The sequence below is a fragment of the Neodiprion fabricii genome, chromosome 3 (genome assembly GCF_021155785.1).
Source record: "Neodiprion fabricii isolate iyNeoFabr1 chromosome 3, iyNeoFabr1.1, whole genome shotgun sequence".
Lineage (NCBI taxonomy): Eukaryota > Metazoa > Arthropoda > Insecta > Hymenoptera > Diprionidae > Neodiprion > Neodiprion fabricii.
Window position 1 is genome coordinate 27,820,182 of NC_060241.1, and position 24,980 is coordinate 27,845,161.

At 46.1% G+C, this 24,980-nt stretch overlaps 1 protein-coding gene across 2 annotated transcripts in view; it reads left to right on the forward strand.

Moving 5' to 3' along the window:
- Positions 1 to 31: 31 nt before the first annotated feature.
- The window catches only part of LOC124178956 (sonic hedgehog protein A), a 54,345-nt gene continuing 29,396 nt past the window's right edge, over positions 32 to 24,980 (forward strand). The window contains exons 1-4 of one of the 2 annotated variants that reach the window (XM_046562823.1): positions 32 to 1,541; positions 2,654 to 2,864; positions 8,196 to 8,398; positions 8,499 to 8,598. In XM_046562823.1, the coding sequence (XP_046418779.1) occupies positions 2,832 to 2,864; positions 8,196 to 8,398; positions 8,499 to 8,598 (336 nt within the window). In that variant the 5' untranslated portion in view covers positions 32 to 1,541; positions 2,654 to 2,831. Of the gene's footprint in view, positions 1,542 to 2,653; positions 2,865 to 8,195; positions 8,399 to 8,498; positions 8,599 to 14,221; positions 15,540 to 24,980 lie in introns of those variants that run through there. The other variant, XM_046562822.1, reaches the window with a different exon arrangement.

Below are 24,980 nucleotides of genomic sequence, written 5' to 3' on the forward strand. Positions count from 1 at the left end.
TGGGAAAGTGCTATAATACTAATGTTCAGATATTTGTCTGCAGATTTTTAATACGGTTCCATCTATTGCAGAATCTAAAAATGTACCAAGTCAAAAAATGGTCATGTTCTTTACTAAAATAATCTTGGAAGCGCAGAACCGGCCGCGATTGAAGTTTCTCAACGAATAATAACTTGCCGGTAGTCGGTACAAAAACGAATGTTTTCCTTCTCACCGCATCGATAAAAAAGGAAACCTAGACAGTAACTTTTCACAACGGCAACGGACGCTGGTAAGCGAGTCTTTTTACGCTTTTCGCGGTCTCGTTTGTAGACTGTAAGCTCTTCCGGTAAGGTGTTAAATCGGTACTTTACTAACACACGACAAAAACTGAATTATTTGAAATGTTTTGTTTCACGGTAAACTAACGGAGAAAACTGTTTTGTATTCAAGGGTTCCATTCCAGTCTAATGCGGCATAGCACCGATTGAGTCGAGGATCTATATAAGTTCGGAATTTGGAAAGTTTTGAATTTTTACGACCGTTATTCAAATCGTCAGATTCCCTAACGGGTATTTTTACAAAATTTATACCGATAGTAGTAAGAAGAAACACTCCAATCGCCGTAAGTTTGCTAGATAAGGTAAGGCGCTGAGCCGAGCTTACAATGAAAGCCGGTAAGGTGGCCTGGGAGTCCCGATAATGAGCCGAAACCCGTTTCGGGCTCGTTATCATAAAATTGCCGGTGTAAGTGGGTGAGAAGCGTCAAAAAGACGTGCCACATCGACGCTCCGAGGGCAGAGTTTTCGCCACGCAAGAGGCCCGCGCTGCGCTTCCACCAAATCGCCGAACTCAGCTTCTTCCTCGGTGATCGTTAGTCAGAGGATACGACGACAGATTCGCTAACCCGTGGCATTACCTTCGCTCGTGTGATAGAAGCTCCATCGGCGTTATAAGTGGCTGTGCGGATCGGCCGCGTGGCCGCCTCCTAAGGCTCTCCGGGCTTCGGGTTACGTCTGGCCCTCGCCACTGCAGAGCTGCGCGTCTTGCACATCGGGTGACGCGTCCGAATTTCGAGATTCCCAAGTGTCGATTTCGATCTTATTTCTCGGGACCGTTTGTCCGCAGCGTTAAACACAGCGTTGATAATAATTGCTGTAATTCTTCGACAATTTTTTAAGGGAATTTTCACGTTTCTGCAATTTAGTTTTAGGAATTAACGTTTGAATTTCAAATCCGGGCAACCGACGCTCTGCACTATGGGTAGAAGTTTATTGATCTAACCGAAGGGAAACGACGTTTCGGGATGGTCGAAATGAATTTGAAAATTACCGAACACCCGTTGTATGGCGATCAACGCACACGCGCGCGCCTTCGCCTGTAAACCCTCCTCTTATTACGGGTGTGCGGTGCAACATAGGTAGCTAAGTGTAAACCATCATTATTATTAGCTAGACACGTTACGGGGTCTCGGATTCAGACCCATGAAAAAGCAAAAAGAAACTGAGGAAGAAAAAGAAGAAGACGCCCAACAAACTTGAGTGGAATTGCATTTTTGCTCGGTCAGTATATGGGCTACAATTGCTACCTCGGATCGAGTACGGAATTCCGCTGTACCTATTACGCAAATCGATACAAAATTCCCCTTCATCAAGTAGGGTGAACAATTTATTTTTTTTCCTCCAAACTGATCATAATTCAATTCGATACTGCATTCTAGAACATTCTTATCAGTGCCAAACTGTAGACGATAGACGTTTTATTTCATCGTTAGTTTCAAATATTGAGTTAACTTTTTCCCACGATAATAACTTGATAATGAATAGATATGAATTGTAAACCTGTCGCAAGTATTAATGTTTTCAAGTGAATACTTCGAGAATGTTGACATGACATATTATGGTGTGATGAATTCCCCTAATTAAATCAAGAGAATCTTAAACGGTGAAACAAAAAAAAAATAAAAATTCCCTGCCAACTTTCGAAATCTGGTATACAGAGGTAAATGTTACGGTGATGAGCTTATAGTGCAAACTTATAATAGTGAACGATTGATGCGTACGTCCTTGCAAAATAATTAAGTAAGCTTTCTCTCTTAATTTCTTCGAAATATCTACTACCAACATACAGTGAAACCTTTTTATTACAAGCTGTAGAAAACCCTGTGATAAAAAACCAATGTTTCTTCAAAGTATAATGATTCATTGTATACCTACCGTTACAAATAGAGATTTTAACAATTTTACTCAAGCGCAGAAGTAACGAATTATTGAATCCACGATCAAATAGTGTACGCCTGTGCAAAGATTTTTGTAATATCGTTTTCTCCGGGTGAAGGTAACACTTTGAGGTCAAGTCACGCGAAAATTGTGTTTTATTTGACAGAATGAGTGAGGCAGAAAAGCTGTGCTGCTCACAGGTAACTGACACCAAATTTCAGTGACAAGTTAACAAGTGTCTGATTGTATAGGATCATGGAATGTTGAAATTGTAGAAGTCAATTTGCAAATAAATAGGTATCATATGATTTAAGAAAATACATAGCGATGATTCGCTAAATAGAGCTGGGTGCTAACAAGCGGCTCGTGTTTTACGCTTGCACAAATTATCAACTCAAAAATCTTGCAAAATAATGAAAATTCCCAAACTAACCCGGGATCCTTTTCCCATACAGAAGTCATCCATGCTACTCCAGCTGCGGTTGCATCGACTATACATGTATACGTGGTACATCCAGGACAAATCTGACAACGAAAATTGCACTGCAACCTGTACTTACATAATGCAAAAAACACATCGTTGGCAGTAATTTGTGCGCCAGAATCTTATAATTCTTCCATGTCAACATTCAGATGCTGAAATTAACACAGTGTTCAATTCACAAGGTTAGTAATTTCAATTAGAAACTATTTGCAATTCAGTGATAGGTAAGGATAGTATATAATATTTATGACCATTAATTTTATTCTCACGAGCAGTGATAACAACACGGTATACATTTTAAGCAAATACAAATACTTTGACTTGCTATTAACCAAACTAACAATTAATACAAATTTTATATTTTGACTTATGAAGTGTAAATGTCAAATCGACTTGCACGTGTACCTGATTCTCAGGAGAGTAGAATATTTATATATACAAGTTTTTTCGAGTTTGTAAAACATTTTCTATAATTCATGAAAGCTCAACACGACCATATATTATACTGGTTCATTGAATGAACACAGATTTGGAATATAAGGCAGACTTACCGGAAGAATACAGAAACGTCAAGTGTAGGTAAAAATTAACATATTTTCCGAACAGTGCACACATACGAGGATAAAGGGAAAGAAAACAGGGCTGTGAAATTGGGGGCTAGACAGCGGAATGTGCAGCAGAGGTGCGAAAGGTGTGACGATAACTCGAGATTTGCTCTTCGTCGCCTTCTTCTTCTTTTCCCGACTCATCCTCAATCTCCTTCTTCTCCTTCCCGTAATAATACAATAATACTATTTTCGTCCTGACCGGCAGCTCTCCCTTGCAAGATTCAATGATACTCCCCGGGTGCACCCCGTTAAGTCTTAAGAGTGCCGCGAGAGAGGGAGAGGACGCCATCGGAAACCTCGTTGCGGAGTGTTGAGGCGCGACCGAGACGGAAGATGAGGTCGACGGGAAAGTGGCGAGGCGGGGGCGGAGGGGGAGGAACCGAGGGGTCCATCGGGACGGCAGTGGGGGACGAGGGGGAGCGACATTCCAGAAGGCGGCGGCGGCGGTGGTTCTCGTGGGAAACCAAAGAGAAAGAGATGAGAGATCGCCTCGCCGAGAGAGATGGACTTGAGGTATAAACTCTAAGGCGTCGTCCCCAGAGCTCGTGCACAACATCTCGCCGAGGGCATGTTGCGCCGTCTATGGATATACGTATTATACACCCGTCGAACATGCGACACCGCCTCGAGGAGAGGGTGGCTCCACCGCCGATGTATCCAGGTTACAACAACCCCTGACGCCCGTCTCTGGGACCGAGAGGTTTGCTCTGTGCACCGCTGGCACGTGTGTAGTAAGGGAAGAGACGCACCCAGGATCGTCCTGCGGTCCCACAGGATACGCGGAGATAACTTCGTTGCGGAACGGATACTACTTTCGATCGATACGATCATCGATCGGGACCAAAACGAATTCTTGCGGACATTTTGTGTCTCATCGTAATTCACCGAGTCATGTAATCCGCGAGATTACGATCTTTCGTCGAATTATATCTGCATGCATCGCCGTGATCAATGAAACGTTGAAATTTTCTATTACATTACACATCGCGACCGCCGGTCGAGAACACATACCTGAAATTATGTGCTTGCGGTTGAATCAAGAATTCAAAACCAACGGTCTTGAAAATTGACACCAAATTGTGGTCTGAATACCACCGGCATGTGCACGAAGTATCTTATCGTCGGTATCTCTCGACCCGCGTTTGAGGATTTTTTTGGTCTGCAACAAAGCAGTCTCATCCTCGTGTCTTTTCGAACCTGTGATGCTTTGAAACAATAATTTTTTTCAACTCCCATAGCGGTATTTTGACGAAAACCTTCGTCTATATGCCCGTGCATATCCACGCTGAAACACGTCTCGATAACTGATCCGACGAAGTAGCACAGGATACTCTGTTAGTCACTCGGCCCGACAAGTGATTTCACCAATTACTCACATCGCAACGCGTCGTCAGAGGCTGTGAATCTAGCTTTACGGTTGATCGCACGGGAGTCCATATGCATATTCTGCGGAGGATAACTATACCACCGTGATCCTGCCTAACTTTAGCTTCACCCACAAAGCCTGCCTCAGCAGCTCCTCCGCCTGAGTAACCGAACTTTTATACATTTTCTCCTCGCTAACCTATCGGTTTTATCAGATTTTTATCGCATCAGTGACACCCGAGCCAATATTTTTTGCTTAACCAGTCTTTGCCGTTTTCTTATTCTTGTTTTTTTTTCGTTCTCTTTTTGTCTCTTTCTTTCTTCCTTGTCCTCTTTTTTGCAAGCGCACGCATGATCGTGCCATTCCCATGCTTTTCGTCGACGATTCTGAACGCCCGATGCTCTCGACGCTCCTTAGGTGTGACTGATCAAGGGGAACAAACAAGCATTGAAGTGTACGCTGCCGTTATTTGCACAAAGATAAGCTCTAGAAAGCAGACAAGGATGAGCCATCCGTCATTATCATGATACAAATAGATTGTAGTACTCAGGTACTGACGTGGGTGAAGCCCACTTGGTTTTATGATTCATTGCATATTTTGGTATCTTGAGATTTACGATACACTCCATTTGCGGACTTGTGAACATAATTCGCATCTTTTGAACTGCCTTCAATTCATACTGCGCATACGATAAATATTACCTTGACAATTCTACAGAAACTTCTACTCTAAAGCCCCCAAAAAAAAAAACCGATGAATTAGAATGTAAAAACATGCGGTGCTCTGAGGAGAATGAAGCAATGTTTGCGCCAGCAGACCGCAGTGACTGGTTTCATCAGGCTTCAGATCGTTATGGCATCAACATCTAGCGTGAAATCAGAACTGTCAACGTGTCTCGAGAGACTGTTGCACGCATGAAGATGCTGAAGGGATTGTCAACGGTAGAGCATCTGGTACCTGCAGGCTCCGGAGCTAAACTGGAATCCGTATTTCAAAACGAGGATTCCCCGTTGAAATTTTCCACCGCAGTCTGTGACGATCAACGGGGAAATCAATCGACACTGTTAATATTCTACGCCGTTTTGCAGGAAACATTTGGTATCAACCGATAAAGACCTTGCAGCGTTGAGCGCGAAACTTTGCATCCGCAGGACGTCAGCGCCGCGAGTTGTATCCCGACATGCGCGCATCCTGAACAGTTTCAACAGATTCAACAGAAAGTCTCGCGCCTGTCGGATCGCGTCAGTCAGAGAGTCTTTGTCGGTGAATGCGCCGTGCAAAGACCCGGGTCTCTCCGCATGCTCACAAGTCCTGCAGGCACGCCAAGGCGTTCAGGCGTGAGCAGCTTTTGGCCCGTAACGTGTATTGACGTGGTGAAATTCCTTGTACGACGACTTCGCGAAGACAACAAGATATCCCCATTATGAAACTGAATTATTATTCCCAACGGCGCCCAGCGCAATGTATAAATCTCTGAAAATGGAGCCGGCCATGCCGTGTATCTGGCGCGAAAGCCCGTTCGGCGTCAATTGCCCCGCGGCACCGCCGCGCCGTCCGGCAAGCGCGAAGGATCATGTCCTCCTAACGGGGTTCGCTAAATCCTTAGCCGCGGCGAAAGGATACCGCCCGACGAATACGCCCCGAGAGAAATATACGACGGGTGTGTCGTACAGGTTGTAAATCAAAAACCCATGATTGAAACAAGCGATTTATTACCCTCCCAAGTTCTGCGATCGTAATTTACACTTTTCGCAAAAACAAAATCAGCTGCGTCTGAATTCACGCTGCAAATGAAGTACATTCAAATTCGTTGTACAGCCTTCGCCGAATCATGAATCCGCCGTATTAACGTGATGAATAATTCACCTGAACGCTTTGAACAAATAACAGTGATTATTAATTCACTAGTACGTACATATAACTTGGAAGAAATATGCACTACTTCATTGCGAAAATTATTCATTCTCGCATCCATGTGGCGATCAATGCAAATAAGTAGGTTATACAGCTTCGACGCGATCTCTTGGAAAGATTTTCTCGCCACGATCATGCCGAGCATGGATTGTACAATGTGCAGGAATCGGAAAGTGACGAGGTGTGATATTGAGAGGGCGGAAGAGGAACGGGATACTGCAGAGTGAAGAAAACCGGGACACCTTGTATAGTATAGGTAGGCAGGCAGAACCGCGCGCTCTCTGCGAGATGAGAAGCAGCGCAGGAGGAGAGTTAATTGAATCCGAGGAGCGTATAAGTGGAATGGGCTATTCCTCCGGTCGACTTTTCTTATTCTTCTTTCTTCGGTGTAGTATTGGTGATGGTGATGGTGATGGTGTTGATGGTGGTGGTGGTGGTGGTACGCCGAGAGAGCGGTGGCAGAGGGGGGAGGGGGGAGGGGAAGCATTCCTTTGTCTCCGAGCGGGGACCTAGATCATACAGGTATAACGTACACACGCATGAGTCCCAATATCCACACCGCAGGCTCACCTACGCGGAGTAGGTACACACCTCCGGGCTGCATGCAAGGGTAACAGGTACTTGTGTTTTATTTCCGGCGTGAATCCGGACCGATTAGTCCCGAACTGGCGGAGCTATCGCGAAATCCGTAGGGATAGCGGGGGCCCGAAATTCGGGTACCGTGGTATATTTGCGTATGTACATACCTACAACCTCGCATCGCCTAACCTAACCTAACTCGTGCTGAAAGTTGGGGGTCGCGGGCGCGGCGGCCATGCGTCGGGGCAGGTAAACCTGTTCGGATGAGTAAACAAAAAACGAGCAGATATTATATGGGCCTTGTATCGCTGCTTTATTGCTAATTTAGAGACACTCGCTGTTCACCGGCACCACCGAACTTTATAGCCTTCTGCACATGCGGTTATGGCTCAGCAGTGCCTCGCATGCGGAGGAGATAGCCGCCCGGTTGCAGGGATTACCGCCGCCGACTCGTCCTCCGGGACCCTGCAAAGCACCCGGCCCAAAATCGCGGACCGATCGAACTCTCTTCGCGCTCTGCTCCCTAGGCTGCTCGATCGCCTTGGCCAGCTTCCGTCCGCTCCGGCATCGCCGGGCGAGACGTCTTCGCGTTTAACGAGCACGTGCTGACGAGTGGAGATGGTATAGGTGTGCGCTTGTCCAGGTGGAAAGGTCGCTGCAGACGCCTCAAAACTGCTCTTGAACTCTCGCGAGGATCGGCTGAATTCGACGAGAAGGACCATTTTCGCGCCGTAATTTCAGCGCCTAACGAGCATGCCCGCCTCTCGTATATGTGCTCTATTTTTGGAATGCGAAAAATCTTGAACATAAATAACGATACGACGTTCTGGACGTCGACAAAAACTACGCTAATAGGAGCAGACAATGGAATTCGAATTTTTGCAGAAAAAACGAAGAATCCCTACGAATACCGAATGCGTCGAGGCTATCCTCAACGTGTTTCGCCATTCTCTTGATATACGGGGTGTCCCGCATTGCGCTCGACTTTTCGAGGGCCTTGCAAGTTTTTGTTGTCGCATATATATGACCCCTCAAATTTTTGCAGCTTCCGATCATCTCGACCCAAATGAACTTCGGCCTCCATTATCCTGCTGCGAATTCTCGATGGCTGCGATCGAGTTTTTCGAAAGTAGTAGCGGTGGCCCAAAAAAAGCAATTATTTAAAGAAGAGCAATACGAAATTCTAATCGTCCCTGAAATCGCAAATTCAAACTCGATGAATATTCAAAAAGATGGGATTGAATTAAGGTAAGGAATAGTCTGCAGCTGAAAGAAGGGAACCTAGTGAGGTAACGAGCTTTTTGAATCACGAAGATAATTAACAGTGACAAGATTCAATCTGTTCCAGCAATCGGTCAACTCCTCAGGTTTCGCTGAAATTCCTGAAAACCGCTTTCGTTTTCGAACCAGTCAACGCATGTCACCTAGTAAAAAACGACCGATGCAGGGTAAGTCGCTGGTGTAGGGTAAATTTTCACCTGAATATAAATTGGTGTATAAATAATGAGCATAGGTGGCGGATAAGAGAAAAATTATTTGCGGGGGTCCGTTGCAAGTAGGCAAAAGGACCGGCATTGAAATAATGACCGGTGAAGAGTGAAGTGAATCGGAGAAAGGATGGGCCGCAAAGGGGTGAAGTGTCACCTCGTCGAGATCACGTTAGGTGTCAAGGGGCCCGTCCTCCCCCTAATTGACAAATTGGAATCTTATTAGAAGGTCGTGCGGTGTGCCGGGCGCGGCGGAGGCGAGCGAACGAGGAGCGCGTAAGGAGGCCTAACAGGTTGTAGAGATGGTATAAGGCTACCTTGCCGAATGCCACCCAGGAAGCGTTCGCGCGTGCGCGATCTGTGTGGCCTCGACCACCGAGAAGGGCCGATGGCGCCCGAGTCGAGCCGAGGCCTTCCGAGTCCGCCCGAAGCGGACGTTGCGGGCCACCCGGTAGAGAGCGCGCGTGCCACATCCTGTGTGGTCCACGAAGAGACTATCCCGGGTCCCGCATCTCGCCGAGCGACTCCCGGCCTCTGAGTGAGCTCCAGCTCTTGCGCCGTCCTGCTTCCCTGGTAGCCCCGGCTCTCTTACTCTCTGGCCCGTAGCTTGCACGAGCAGCGAAGACTTGCGGCAGCCCGGCTTTTGCGTCACTACCTACGCGAGGATGGCCCGTCCCCGCCAGTGATAGAGTCCCGTGAAAGGGGCCCGCGTCTGCCGGCGACCACGTGCTAACTTACAATCCTACGTCCCAGGGGCCAGGAGTCTCGTCTGGCTTCACCGTCATCCTCTTCTTCCTTCTCTCCTTCCTACGGCTTTCGGTCTTTTTTTGAAGCCTGACCCGTATCTAGTTATCTTTTCCAGTTCGTCATCGTCGTTTATAATTGTTCCGCCGGGCCCTCGACAAATGATCGCCCGATGCTGAGTGCAATTCGAAATGTAAGCGTACACGTTACAGCGTATTATACCGGCCTGCCTGCCCGGAGGCTGTTGTTAAGTTGCTTTCGCGCAAATGTAATTTGCCAAGTATAAGGTAGGTAGGTGGTTAGGTATGTATGTACCTCTGCGCCCGCTGTCGAGTTTAAGTGTTCCGGTGTGGTAAATGTTGATGACGCGTCTGTAAGCCGCTCGCGGTTAAGAGGTGCGGTGGGCGTCGCAGCGACGATGTGGCGCTCGTAATAATTGTCCTGACTATAAAATGCATTTTCGCATGTTAAATGTAAATGGATTTGCGTTCGTGCTCAACGGCACCAGGGTTCAAAAGAACCGCCCCGCATGCGGCAGAGGACGCTAAAGAGCAGCGAAGCCACGGCCTGCAGTCCGGCCGAGTGCCTCACACAGCCGGGAACCAACCCATCCTTGGTCCCAGCTACGAGGGCCGAATACACGCGCCGAAACCTCTTCAGCTCCACCTAAATTTATTTTATATTTCTACCTTTTCTGGACCTTTCACAATATTTGGGTGCAGTTTCGCGGTGCCTACGCACTGCGGCGGCTTCAGTCGGTGGATATTGTTTTGAGCCTCGAGTGATGGATGGCTTGCTATCCTACTGTATCCCCTCTAGTCTCTCTGTCCCTGTCCCAGGGCTGTGTAGATTTTAAAAGATAGTTTAGTAGTTTTCTTTTGGGCCCCCATTTTCATCGCCCAACTATCTATTTCACTTCCGGCCATTTGTATCGCGTCCACCGTGACTCATTTCCAGACAGTTACACGCCACGGGATGGGCGGCGAAAAAAAAACACAATGTCAAATCAAAATATCCATCTCCGCGGGTGTACCAAATCCTCAACTCGATCTTGCGTACAGCATGATATGTTTTCTAACCGCACGTTCGCGATTGAGATTACGCATTCTTCTATATTATAGCGTCACATCAATCCTATAAATAAGCGTTAACTTGCATTTTCATCCGACAGCCGTTTCGCCGCAACTATATTCGCTATTGAAGTAATGATCCAGCGAATCTGAAGCCATTAATTATCGTCCATTGCAACACTTCGTGTATTTGTATTCTTGCGGGTTATTCGCTGCGATGCATCAGCCAGCTGATATACACATTCATTTGTTAATCACTCCGAAATGCTCGCCAGCTGTTAATCCGATACGGATCTGATTGCACTTCAGATTGAAACCTACTCTCCGGGGATTTTAATGGCCTTTTAAATAAACTTGGTCGTGCGGTTGACAAAGGAGCTTGATACCTGCGGCCCACACCTTCGATTTCTCAAACGATCATTCACACTCACTACATACACGCTCGTAGGCTTATAGACGAAAAAGTCCTAATGAGATGCTGTTTGCTCGTTCATCTAATCTTAATTTTAACACTGTTATCAGAGTTTGTTAATCGACGTTCGGACAAGCTCGATAACAATAATAATTACCCAGCTGAATTTCTGTGATTTCTCTTCACAAACGGAAGTTGGAAAAATCAAATCCCAACGGGGATCGAGATAGTGTAGCGCACATGCAGCGTCTGCACCCCAAGAACCCCTCGCGTGATTCGGCCCTGCACTGCTCAGTCCGAACGTGGCCCATTGCACCAAGTTCGTGCAGGTATATAAATTCTGGTGCTATTATTGGGGTTTCTGCCTTCTCACAGGGCCTTTGGACCCCTTAGCAGGCCCCGTGGCGGCCCCTTTGAGAGACCTCCTTCTGCCTCACTCTGCCTCTCTCCTGCCGGTCCTCTCTCGCTCTATTTGTTTTCCCCTACATCTTCCGTTTGCTAAACGCACCTTAAATTACGCCCTGAATGATAAATATTTACTTCGTCCATTACGCGTCGGGCCCTTGCCCCGCGCGCATCGCGCTGTATCGGGTTACCCAATACCGAATACTCGCTGCCCAATTCCCGGTGCCCGATCCTCTCCACCCACCGGCCCCAAAACCCGCGTTAAACTTGCCGAACAAACCCCGTGGGCCTCCTTTCGGCTTGTTTTATTCGTTGTTCAACGCGAGCGCACAACGTGCGAATTTGAATCGAAGAAATCAGGCGTGCTTCACCTCTTCTTCTCACATCTTATCTCTGTTTCAGTCAATGTCCAAATTGTCAGGCTCACTTATGGTTGAGAATGGAATGTCGTTTCGCACCAGCAGGTACAATTAGAACTTAGAACAGGTCGAGAGCTTTCGGCAGGTCGCGTGGTGACGTTGACCTGTTCAACTAAAGAATTCCCCGTTTATCCAGTTTCCCCGAAGTTCCGCACGTAAATCATCGCCTGTGTAAGCATCTGCCCCTCTCTCCACCCACGGAATATGCACAGCTGTATACTAAAGCGCAGGGTCTGCGGTAGAGAACGCCTGTATGTAGAAGCCTGGTCTAAATCACTAGATCAAACAAGGCGAGGATCGTGTAAAAACCCGCCTTGACCGCCAACGTATTTCCGTAATTTTTTCCTCTCGCTCTTTCGATTTTTCAATATCAAACGCCTTTCGCAATAACATCTTCACCGTTTGGGTTTATGTAGAATACTTACTTAAAACCAATCTGGCACTGGAAAAAGAACAGAGTACCCGTGTCAAAGATTCACCGACATCTGGATAGCACTTAATATCAACTCGGTAGGTAGACGGATTTTTCCATCTGTAAAAATCTGTCCAACGTCTGATAAATATACCGTTTTGCACGTTATAGAATATCATCTGCACAAGCTGTGCAAATTCCAAAACGAACTTGAAAGAGTTACGCTCCGAACTACGAGACGGATATATTCGCGGAAACTGTGACCAAAATTGCCGACAGTGTTATACATTACACAACTGTCATCCGCAGATCGGTTAAGAATCGGTTGTGACCTAGAAAGGAAAGTCCTCTTTCTCACAGTTCTGGGAAAGTCCATTTTTCCTGATCTCGAATCATGAGGTAACAGTGGCGTCACTGCCCCTGACGACGACACACCAAACGGAGACCCTGGCCATAACGTTTTGCTGATAAGATATTGCGACGCGAAGGATGTAGGAAGCATGAGAAGCCAACAATCCATTCGGTGAAACATATGCCCGATGCCCAGGTAGATACGCACGTTGAACGCACCTCGGGTAGAGGCACGTGTGAGGATGGAGTGGACTTGCAATATACCAGTTATCGTAGAAGTGATAGAGCTGCAAGGAAATGCGGCATGTGGGTGTGTTGTGTACACACTGTGCCTGCACACCAAATACGCTACATGACTGGACACGGTTAGAGGGATAAATCGTGGGTAATGGAACGGTGTTTATTATCAGTAAGCCCACGAAACTAGCAACGCTCACGGCGCGGTTAGCAAGGCTAGGAGCTATCAGAGGCATCAGTAGCTTTCCGGCTGCCATCGGTGGCGCACAGCACTTCTCTGCTTAAACGACCAGTTGAAAAGCCCGCCGATTTACAATACGAGGCAAATCACCCACCTGAAACGTTCGTTATTCCTACGGTTAATTCCTCGTGTTCAGAGCATATATTTTAGGGTGTAACAGGTTATTAATTGTACCCAAAAATACACATCGTTGTGCGGCAGGTAATCGGATCAACTCTTGAATGGAACTGCAGACTTCATGCCTGTACCGTTCAAACTATGTACATTTTTTTGATTTCATCCTAAGGTCAGTCAATCGACGGTCCAATTTTTTGACAAGTTCGGAATACTTCAGACGAGCACTTCTTGTTTACATAGAAGATAGCCTGCTTGCTATGCACAGAGTTATGATAAGCGGTAAAATATTGCGTAACTGCATCGTTTCTCGCTAATGGTATCATTTCGTCATTTCGGAGAGAGTGCAAAGCTTAGAAAGAATGCTTATGAAGTATGAGATACAGGTATGCCTGACGTAATATCGTTAACTGTGAAACAATTTACAGTAAAAACCAAATCCAACTAATCAGTGTTCAGAACAAGTCTATGTGCAGGATGAAGTCGACATGATAGAACATTCGAATTAATTGCTGCATCGAAAACGACTGACGTTGAACGAGAAATAAAACCGAAAACAAGAAGGTAAAAAGGAACGATCGAAAAGTGTCGGTGACAGAAGGATGAGAGCGGTGGAGGTGAGGGTGGTAAGGTAAGGGCCAAAGGGTCCGGAAAGACTTCACTCAGCTGTTCCCGAGAGATAACTCCGGCAACAAACGGTCGGTGGAGAAGACATCCTCGGCGAAGATAGCCAGTGCTTCCTTTCAGAGGTTGAAAGTATCCGACGCAGTTCGGTTTCTCGGGGGGTTGAGACTCAGACTTGGCGAGTCGTTGAGCGGGAACGAGCCGCGTTCGGTTTGGACCGGGTTGAGGATTGTCAGGGAGAGAAGCGGAGAGGAGAGAGAGAGAGAGAGAAAGAGGGAGCGATACGCCGATAACCCGGACGACACACGGGACTCTGGAGGCGGACGGACCGAGGAGAGCGATCTCTGTATGAGCGGAGGGACCGTGCGGCCGGCGCGAACCAGGAGAGGAGAGAGGACCGTTCCTCGGTGTGTATTCCTGTTGTACACCTGTCCTCGTTTACCTGGCTCGCCCCGCCCCGGCCAATCGTGGAGCAAACCGCGGGCGTGACGTCACACCTGGCGATCGCTCAGGGCGGGTGGAAGGGGGAAGTCCACCAGGAGTCAGCGACGTCGCCGGTCTCCGGCGGGCGGCAGGGTGGGGGAGGAGGCGAGAACCCGGTTTGGTCCGTCCGTGGCACCCAGGGAACACCAAACGCACCACGGGACATTTCCCACCACGGTTCGTCGGGAAAGCGGCAGTCAATCCAGGACCCCAGATCCACGTTGTCACAGTTTTGACAGTTGTCGGGCTGTTCGATACGCACCACGATTACAAATTCACGACGTTCGCCAACCGCCAACTTGCGAACACCCGTTGAATCCATAACGTCAGTTACACGTTAACGAAATTGCACGATGTTCGTCCACCCGGTTAAAGCTCGGAAATAATTATTATTCGCGAATTTTCCTTGTCCTTACATACCGCTTGTAATAACCGATCCGAGCCGATATAACGTACCGATTCACGGCGCGAATCTGGCACTTACGGCCTGGATCGATAATTACTGTATACATACCGAGACACATCGGCTTAAGGGAAAACGCAGAGTAAAGAATTAAGAAGACCGCAGTTAATTGTCGGTAAAAGTGCCGTGTGATTGATCGATCTCGGGCCTTGTAGTATCCGCCCCGATTTCCGTATCTTGCGTGCGAATTTCAGCGGAGCAACCCGCGAACTGGATAAATGGCAGGCGATCGGTTCGTGACGACGTAGTCGGTACCGAACGCGGTGCAGAGAAGCAGACGTGATTTATCGTTACAGTGACAGGTGTGACCACAGTGTTATTCTGGTAAACGGTGTGCCCTCCCGCTTCCGGATCCACCGTCGTTCGCCACCCCTTGGTGCCAATCGGCGAACGCGGTGACAGTTCGCGGTGACCCGGTTGCCGGTTGCTCAATTCGCGACGTCCACGAGGCGCAGGGTGTGATGCCCTGGTTATGGCTACTACGCAGTGAGGCGAGACGAAAGAGGCGGACTGGGTCGGGATCGCACCGAAGCTGGGTCACACCAACGACGGACTGACCCTATCGCACTGGGTCGGGAAGATATTATGGTGAACGCTAAGATCGCGAGGACAAGATTCGAGCTGCGGTGGATATTGGTGTGCTTGGTACTGCTATCGTTCTGGCTTCCTTCCTTGGGCACCGGCCTCGCCGAGGGCTGCGGCCCCGGAAGGGGTAGCAACCGACGGATACGTCCCCGGAAGTTGACGCCGCTTGTATTTAAACAACATGTGCCAAACGTCAGTGAGAACACTTTGCCCGCCAGTGGACTTAGCGAGGGTCGCGTGTCCAGACACGACGCCAGATTTCGCGACCTGGTGCCCAACTACAACCAGGACATAATCTTCAAGGACGAGGAAGGCACTGGTGCCGATCGTCTCATGACTCAGGTGAATATTCAAACCGATTTACCCATATCCGTGTCGAATTGTAAACGGTGCGATATACGGTTGGACCTACAGCTGTAACGTGTAATCGTCGTTGCAACCACGGCATCCGGGCACACGTGGTCGGTCTCGACGACGTCAAATCCGTCGCGTCAACCGGTAGATAGATAATTCCTGGCCGCTGTTTGGTGTACTCGCGTCATTGCAAAGATATAATTTCATATTAATGTATATGTGTGTAAGCATCGGTAGTTACTAGGAACAGCGTTCTGTAGAGCATATTATAACGTCGTATGTTTTCTTTCTTCCGCAAAAGGCATCATGGTTATCGTCATAGTGCGGGTGAACGTTGACCGGCGCCGGGCGCGTATCTTCGATGCAACGATACTACGCAAATATTAACCATTCTTGCACGTAATACATAGCACTTAGAAATTCACACTTGACTCGAGGTAAACCCCCTTACTTGTACTTGTAAATATATGGTTTAAAATTCACTCGAACACTAATTGCGCTTGTACACACGACAGAAAGGATTCGCTGAAACAACAGGAAAGGTGTTAATATCATGGCGATAAAAGTTTTTTCCTCTATTAGCAAGAATTATGTAGTTCCAGCTAAAAGTTGTTTGATCAGTTGGAGGAATTACCTGTACTTGTAAAACATTCGCTAATACAGCTAAAAGTAATTTGCTATCCGTACAGCGAGAAGTCTTAGTTTCCGTGCTAAAGGTTATACTTGGAAATTTATTGCTTTTAAATATTTATCCTGATACAAAAAATGATCAAGCGCTTAGGCTGTAAAACTTTCGAAACGGTGAGGCTGTACTTACCAAGAAATTGCGTAGTTTGTAATTTCTTGGTCTATCCGTCACTGTCGTATATTGATAAAAATATTACGGAATATGACATATTTTCGCAACGTTAAAAGAATCCGCAAACACGGAAAACTGCAACCTGCGTCGCGAGATGTCTGGCACATCGCAGAGATATCACTGCGTATACATAATGCTCACGATAGGTGACGTATGAATTTTTTTTCACCGGCGCAGACGGATGCTTAGATTTCATATGTGCTAATAAGAAGCGACGCTGCACAGTCCTAGGGCAATGTGGATTGAGTTAACCTAGTCGAAGTTGTCTAGCTGGGTCGACGTAAGCCTGAGGCCCAACTTAAATTTTTATACGAGTTAAGAGAACGGCGAAGATCGCACGCTAAGCGAAGAATAAATGAGGGAAAAAATATACCGAGTCCCTAAGTGATTGTGGGAAGGTTTATGGTAGCCATAACCAGTGTTTCATTTGACGCCTAGACGCTTCTCCAATTATACGGTAGATAAATTCACCAACCTCGTACTTTTCTCGATTTCGATCGTGTCACGAAGACCCTATCCTAGTCCAAATAGCGTGGCGAGACCGCCGCGTTTTGTATCTCGTAATTGACTTCAAGCCTCTTCCCTCGACCTTTTGAGGATCGGCACTCGGTTCCAATGAATCGAACATTCCAGCTTGGTCTCGATGAACAATCCTCACTTCTCACTCCATCGAAGCAACCTTCTCGCTTGCCCCTCGGGCTTCAATCAATGTATGGATTGATATGGATCTGATGTTGTAGCAAGGATTGAACCCCACGACGAGCACCGATGCTAGAAAGTGTCGTTAAGTGGTTGTCACTTGCTTGTGAGAAGTGACATCACTTAAGATCGCAGTGTCTTTTTAGTCGGAACTTGAGCCCAACAATAAGCTTCCGATTTCGATGCGAGTGCGTCATTATCGTGCAAAATTGCAGTTAGGTGAACCGGATGACGCAACCTCTCGAAAATTCTTTGTCACGGTGCGCAAGTTATGGTTCTTTAATAGCGAGTCGACCATTTCACCCTGACCGTCCTCGAGTCTCTCCGCTTCGTATGCTGAGATGATATCGAATGTGTCATCGTTGCTTGGACGGTGTTGGGTGTCGCTTATCGCTTGACTCTTGTTGCCACATGGTTTGATACAATTACTAGACGCCACTTGTACTCGAGACACTCGGTTACGACTATGTCAGACTTTGCCACCGCACTTTACCCGTCAACTCGACGTTTCGCCAACGACACCTACGCAACCTTCGCACCCGTGAGATGAGATTTAAACGCATTCAGCACAGTTTCAAATCAAGGACGGACCTACGAAGTCTTACCGATTCCCCCAATTTTTTCAATCGATTTACTTTCAACGCTCAAATTTTGGCCGAATGACTTTTTGCCCAAAGTGACGTTTCGTTCAAGTGCATTTGTTAGATATACCTATGGAATTCGAAAAGACATGTTGCGGATTTGCCAAGAAAATAATCACAATATCGATCAATATAAAAAATATTTATGTAAAAAGTACGCTGTATTATTCGAATGTACACTCTTCGCGCACAGTGCACAATGTACTCGATGTTACGTTTCAATTTGTATTTATTACGATGCAGGTATTCTAAATACACGCATACCTATACATTTTCAGGCTCGCGCACGTTACACAGTATCGTAAATAAATTTTACACCCATCTGCTAGAGTTTATCGATGGTTGTATTAAACTGCGGTATGAAACGTGTCTAATGTCTCACTTATAGCATCGAGAGGTTCGGTCAATGTAATCAATTACATGCAATAACACGTGCGAAAATTTCAATTTTCCATTTTCATTCTTCCGCTGATGTAATTTTCAAGACCGTTGAAATAATCAGTTATGGAGTAGATTGAGTTTACAACTTGAGCAACTCTCGTAATGATAATTGTTAAAGAAAATTCAAAGATCCACAATAATCGTCGTGTGTATAATCATTTCCTGAATGTTGTTACTCTCAAGTTTTTTAATCTTTTGATCAGTTCTATTCTTGTCATCGCGGCTACTTGTTTACGATCACAAGTTGCAGATTCAAGAAGTGCAATTAGACAAACGATTTGACGTATGGTACCCTGCCTTTTCTTCGCTAATTGGAGTCTTTTCTTTTCTTTTTTTTTTATTCCTTTCCGCATATCTGTCTCTTCATTTCTAATTTCCGAAATTTAATGTCCGAAGGAATTTCGATGAGCCATGTTAATCGAGCTCTCGCCGACAGTCATCGCGCCGTGCTGCAGCCGGTATTATGAGCGTAGGTATATGAATAAACTTTGGTGTCGCATTTCCGAAGACGGTGAGGGTCAGACAGTCCGCGGAGTCTCGTTTACGCCTTACAGTATATAAGATGCGTGTGTGCCTGCGTATATGTGTATGCGATCCAGCAGGTCGTCGACGAACCACGCGACAAGCGATTATTAAACTTCATTGTTCCTCCGTATCGCTGTGTAATCCTTTCTCCCCGTCCACCGCACGTCGCTGACATTTCTGTTCATCTCTATAAACAGCATAGGTATATATATATATATATATAAAATAACCCGTGCGTCGCGGCATGGGGAAATATCCGCACCGGTTATAAATAGACGATACGGTTTCAAGAATGAACCATGCAACGGCTGTCTTATTTCTACTTAACTAAATGGGGGTTAAGGTCGTATAGTTAATCGCACTTCCTTTGTCTCGGGCCGCGGGTTCGCTAATTACCTCGATGGCTCGTCAGTTACATTTTTAGGGTGAACATCGTTTTATGTACGCCGAACCGGTGCGACCTGTTACCTGAGATCGGGGGTTCTCTCGGTTAACTTTTGTCTTAACGTGTGTAAGCTCGTCAGTTCTCCTTCATCCTCTATTTCTCTTTCTCTCTCTCTATCTCCCTCCTTATTTTTTGTTCTTCGCTCAAAAAACAAGATAAACAAGAAACTTCCCTCGGTCTGCAATCCTCCCGGATCACTGCACCGCGTTAGCAGCGATGGATTTGATCAATCGGTGTAAAAATACCTGAGAAAATTGGGTCTCCAATTGATACAGTAGACACCAATCGCCTACGTAAGGGTTCAGTATCTAACACCGCAACACGATATTCACTATACAACCGCAGGCTTGTAAGAAAGGCGCCGATCTTTTCGACGGTAAAGTCGCCGAAGACAGGAACGTATAACTCGCCCGGCTGTTGGAGACGTCGAAGGCTTATCTCAGAATAGAAGAGGCTACGAGTCAAATTTATCGGTCCTGAGGCTCGTAAATCGATCGGAATTATTGTCCCTTACAGAAATAGATCGTTTGGCCCGTGTTCCAACATATTAAGAAAAAAATATGTGCAACGCGTCAGCGACCTAATTGTAAAATTTGTCAGCGGATACAGCTCGTCGTTCAGACTGTAACGGCATCAATTTTCTTACAACACGGTACTCTTGTTCGCAACCTCGAAGCCGGCGTTTTGTTTCGGTGTCTGAACGAGCATTGCGGTTCCAAAACACTCGGAGACCATTCTTACTTTACTCTTCCATTCCTCCCGCCTGTAATACCCCCTCATTTCCGCGTCCCTCGCCCTTTCATCCCCCGCCGGATCCCCGAAACCAACGAAAAAGCGCCAAATCTCTTACAACCATGGATTTGGATACCCTCAGTCGATAGACGGCGACTAAATCGGTGCCACGGCTGATCCTGAGAAACCTTCGATATTTATTTCTGTGATGCCTTGATCCTGCGCTGCGCCGCCCGCCCTCCTGCTAAAGGAAGGAAGGAAAGCCTCCCTGCAATCCCTGGCTGCAGAGTGCAGGATATACGTCGCCGGATGGCTTGATATGGCGCAGTACGATGCAGAGACGGGCATGGTGCATGAGCTGCAGACCGCGCGGCCATCATGCACGGTCATGAGAAGTGTGCGTGAGGTCAAACGGGTCAAAAGATCATGATGCGGCGATGGCGGCACGGGCGCCCATTCCTCTTTACACGTGTATCATAACCTCCGCGTCTTGGTGCATGTTATACACTGTACATAGGAGAGGAGGTACCGTATACACCTCCGCTCGTCCTTACGCCGAGCCTCACTTTGCCCGTCAACGAGTTTTCTTTTTCTCCCTTGATTTAAAACGCGACGATCGAAACGGCGCAAAGATTCAACCTGCACCGATTGTAACGATCCCTGGAATTGCAGCAGCGGATCTTCGTTTCGATTCTCTCCGATCGAAGAATTCGGTAACGATATAAAGTTTTGCAAATATACGGGATAGCTGTCGTTGTAAGATGATATTAGTGACCACTTCCTTCCTACGGAGGCGGCGGATCCGATGTCCAGTTTGAGGTCAGCAACGATCGACGTGGGAACTCGCTTCGCTCGCTCGCTTTCAGGCTCGATCTTCTTGCTCGCACAACGTTTCAGGGCTCGATCACACCCCGATAATCACAATAATTACTACAAGCACAGCGGTCCCGGCAATTGATCGTGTTCTTTGTACGAGTTTTCTCGTACGTGTGATATCATGAAAGGATCGCGATCGTGGCGAACTAATCTATTCAACTCTTTCGATTCGTATAAGGCAAAACCTTGATGCATCGTGGAAATCAGAAAACGTATCGATGATTCTAGCCAGAATTCGGAACAATTTTTCAAAAGAATATTTCAGTTCGAAAAGAAATTTTAGTTTAATAAATAATTACTGTATGTGTATAATAATTTTCGATCAAATTATATGTATCTGACACATGTACGTACATACCACATTTTTCTGGCATTTTAATGTTTGACATTGAGGTCTGAGGTTACTCAAGATTTTATTTCACTTTCCGAATGCAAAAGATGAGAAAGTTGACAAAATTCGTTTACAAATTCGCGACATCTGTAATCAGAAGTTGGAAAGTATTTTTAAATCCCCTGTAATCGCTTCGTTCCATCTCTGATCCGCAGCCATTGTTAGACAGGAAATTATAGTTAAATCAGACGCGAAAAGCAGCTGGGAAACGGAAACCTTTCGTGGTTTACGTTCCGTCAGGTTTGATTTCCACCTCAGCGCGTGTTACCGATCCCCGACATCCGGATGACGTCACTAACGCTCAATTTCTCTCAGAATTACTTCTCGAGCTTTCGGCTACGCAGGCGCACGCAACTTATCATCCGACTACGACGCCGCTTTACAACACTAATTAATTTCTGATTTTGTCGCTGCAAAGAAGGTTGGGTGTAGAAATATAATAGAGCTTTTCCGGTTTCTCCTGCTTTTCAATATGCTCTCGGATTTGAGTTCCTTTTAAAGCTTCATGTAATGAAATTTTTCCAATAAGTCAAAACTTTACGACGCTCACCTGCGCACGAGTACGTAATAGCACATAATAAAGCGAAAACGGAACATCTTTCCGGAGAATTACGGTGTAGAATAATGAAGAAGAGAGTGAGGTGCCTAAATTTGAAGGAAATAAAAAGTATAAGTAATGATACCGGTTAAACCACGGTGGCTAGGCAGGCGTAGCTCGCCGCTACAATACACATAGGATTCATTCATTCATTCATTCATTCATTCATTCTCTGTTTTCGTCTATTAATTCCCCGATTTCACGGCTCAAGCTCGTATTATACATTTAAAATTCATGTATTACGCAAAGCATTAACATCTCAAATAGTAAGAGACAGACGGAACCCACGCGAAGTGAGCGTAGTACCACACCGATATTTTCTCCTAGCGATGGATGTGAACAGAATTGTTCGTGATCAATGTAGCTACTCGATCGCAGTGAGACAATCGAAACTATGAGAAAAAATCAATTCAACTTTTAAAATAATTTTTATATTATAATCTTTTTTCAATGTTTGTTCCGCACGCATCGCGCGCCACCCAGCGATAATCGCCACCGTTTATCGCCAGCATAACTCGCTATAATTCTATCCGCACACCTTGCAAGAGATGATAAGAGTGATTATCATGTAAATTTCAATAACCCGGAGTTTCGTGCAGTCATTACGATAATACTCCCGTACGATTAACGAGTCGATCGTCGTCGTTATACGCGTCTCGCGCAATTAAGGCTGCTCTCCTCTTAACAATCTCGTTCGTTTAATGGTGTACATCCGTTTAATTTCAACGGTAAATAAATCGCAATTCTTTCTACCCCTTCTCCTCTGTTTTCCGCAAAATATCACACAGGTACACGCTTGATAAATAACTGAAATAATATGTATTTTATTTATTCAACGATACGGGAAATAATTATTCGACGATGCGAATCACGAGATGAAAATTCTCTCGGATCAGCTCGGATCATTCACTACAAAAGGGGCGGGGGTGAGGTGGGCTGGGGTTAGAGGGGAGTCCATTCCAAGCCTGTTGTTAGTGATTTAAATACGAGCATCATATAACTTGTTAATAAATAACTGTATAAATGCATGGATTCCATTGTGCATTGTAACGTACCGGTCTTTCGGTTACATGTCGTTATATAGGTATATCTATATCTCTTGCACGTATAGCCGAGGTACAGGGTATAATGTTGCGTGCGCGTACGGCACAAGTACCCCGTTTGTATATACTATACATGCATGTGTGTATACTGGCCGAGTATAGGGTCTATTGTTGTTATTATACGAAAGTTATGCATATGGAAAACCCGCCTTGGACATGTCATCGCGCGGCGTCTAGTCTTAAAATACTTGTAACAAAACGAGACTTTCAAAATTTCTTTCAAATACCTGCTTATTTTTGCTTCACGTTCTTTCTCAATTTTTTTTTATTTTTTTTTTTATTTTTTTTTCTTCTTCTACTTCTTTATCTCCTTTTCTTTCTTTCGTTCTTTTCTCTTATTTTTACTCCTTTTTTCTTCTTACCAACGCGATCCCGAAGCTGCGGGCTTCTCTCGCCCTGCGGCCTGCCAAGCTGAAATATACACAGATAATGGAAACCCTTGGCGACAGTTATTATCGTCAACCGATTATACGCACACAAGGCATAATATGTTGTAACGTATATTATACGTGCTTCGCGCCATGTTAAAAATACAGGTATGCATATGCGTGTCATATGACGAAAATATTCCGCCCGGGGGATGTGAGTCTTTAATTGTAGGAGGGAGGCTATTCGGTTCAGCGCGTTAAAGAGACGAGATACGTAGACACTTACCTGTACTTTACGAAGAATAAAACTGACGGTATAAGCGAGTAATTCAGTCTTCTGTATGTTAATGCAGCCGCTTGCCGCAGATATATAACCTGCACCATTGCACTGCGCGATACCCCGAGACGAGCTGGGTAGTAAAAGATAATTAAACGCCGCAATTCAACCGTTCAGAGCTCAGACACTGTATGCGCGTAAGTGTAACCTGCAGGTTACCAGATTCCAGCCCCGAACCCTGTTCCCAATGCCTCGGACGCATCAGCTGAGCCAAATATATTACAAAGTAAGCATTCGCGAAAAGTCGACTCCTCTTCTACGATCCATCTCTTCACCGCATACGCGTGTAAGAAAACATGCAAGCGCCTGATTTTCAAAGCATACGACGATCAGCCCGAACTCGTGTAAATATTTCCCGAGAACGTAGATAAATTTGACACGTGTTAAGCGAGACAGGGAATTTCGGAACCGCTCGGCTCAGAGATTACAGGCGCCTTAGTTCCGTGACGTCGCGATAGCTGCTGCTGCACGCGAAGCTTGCAAAGCTTGGAAATACCCCCGCGCATCCTCACAGTCAAGGCTTGAGGCGAAGCCTAGGATGCCGCACGTGCATCTGTGTGGCGGACGGAAGAAGAAAGCAATGCCTGAAACCGCGGTCTTGACGCACACAGCCACCCATTGTTTGTGATATGGAAATTAATTGAATTTATTTGAATAAGCACAGTGTTCTCCGGTTGTTCCTACTACCCACCTACGCCTCTCGGGGCATCGGCGTAGCCTTTCCCGACCCGGCAGAACCGCTCCACTCTCCGGCTGCATATGGGATCTTGTCTTTTCTCTGTAACGCATTATATACCCGTATATTATATACCTTCGCTTCACTCTGCAGAAGGTAGGTTGGCGGCTGTAAGGCATGAGGACTGCGTATTACGACTGCGAAATGGTGCGGCTTCCACTTGAGCTGGCAGAAGTTATCCGACGGCTTCTTTATTTATTCATAGCCCAAGTCGAACCTCGGCCCTACCAGCGAAGTAAGTTCCTCTAGCCTGCAACGATCGCACTTTCGTCGCGCATTCGCGGAAAACCAAAATTGGCCCGCTTTCATTTTGATTAAAATTTATTAATAATTTCGCATCTCTATGTTATAAATTTTATTCATTCGTGTCGTTGCTGTATCGGTCACCTAATTCCAACATCTGCGCTGGATCTCGGATTTCAGTCGAAGATTTACGGGTCTGCGATTTTGAGCTCACGTCACTGATCGCATTCAAGTTGTATGTTACGAGTTCAAAAAAATTTGCAATGTTCATTCATGAGGTTATTGCCTTAAATGTTTTTATAGATGCGGTCGAAGCAAGCGTGATCGTTGCAAAGTCCTACCAATTGCACGTTAATTCATCAAAGATGATGTTCCGTGACGGTATTTCTATCGTAGCTTAATAATTTTAAGGAACTTAGTTTATAATAGTAAAAT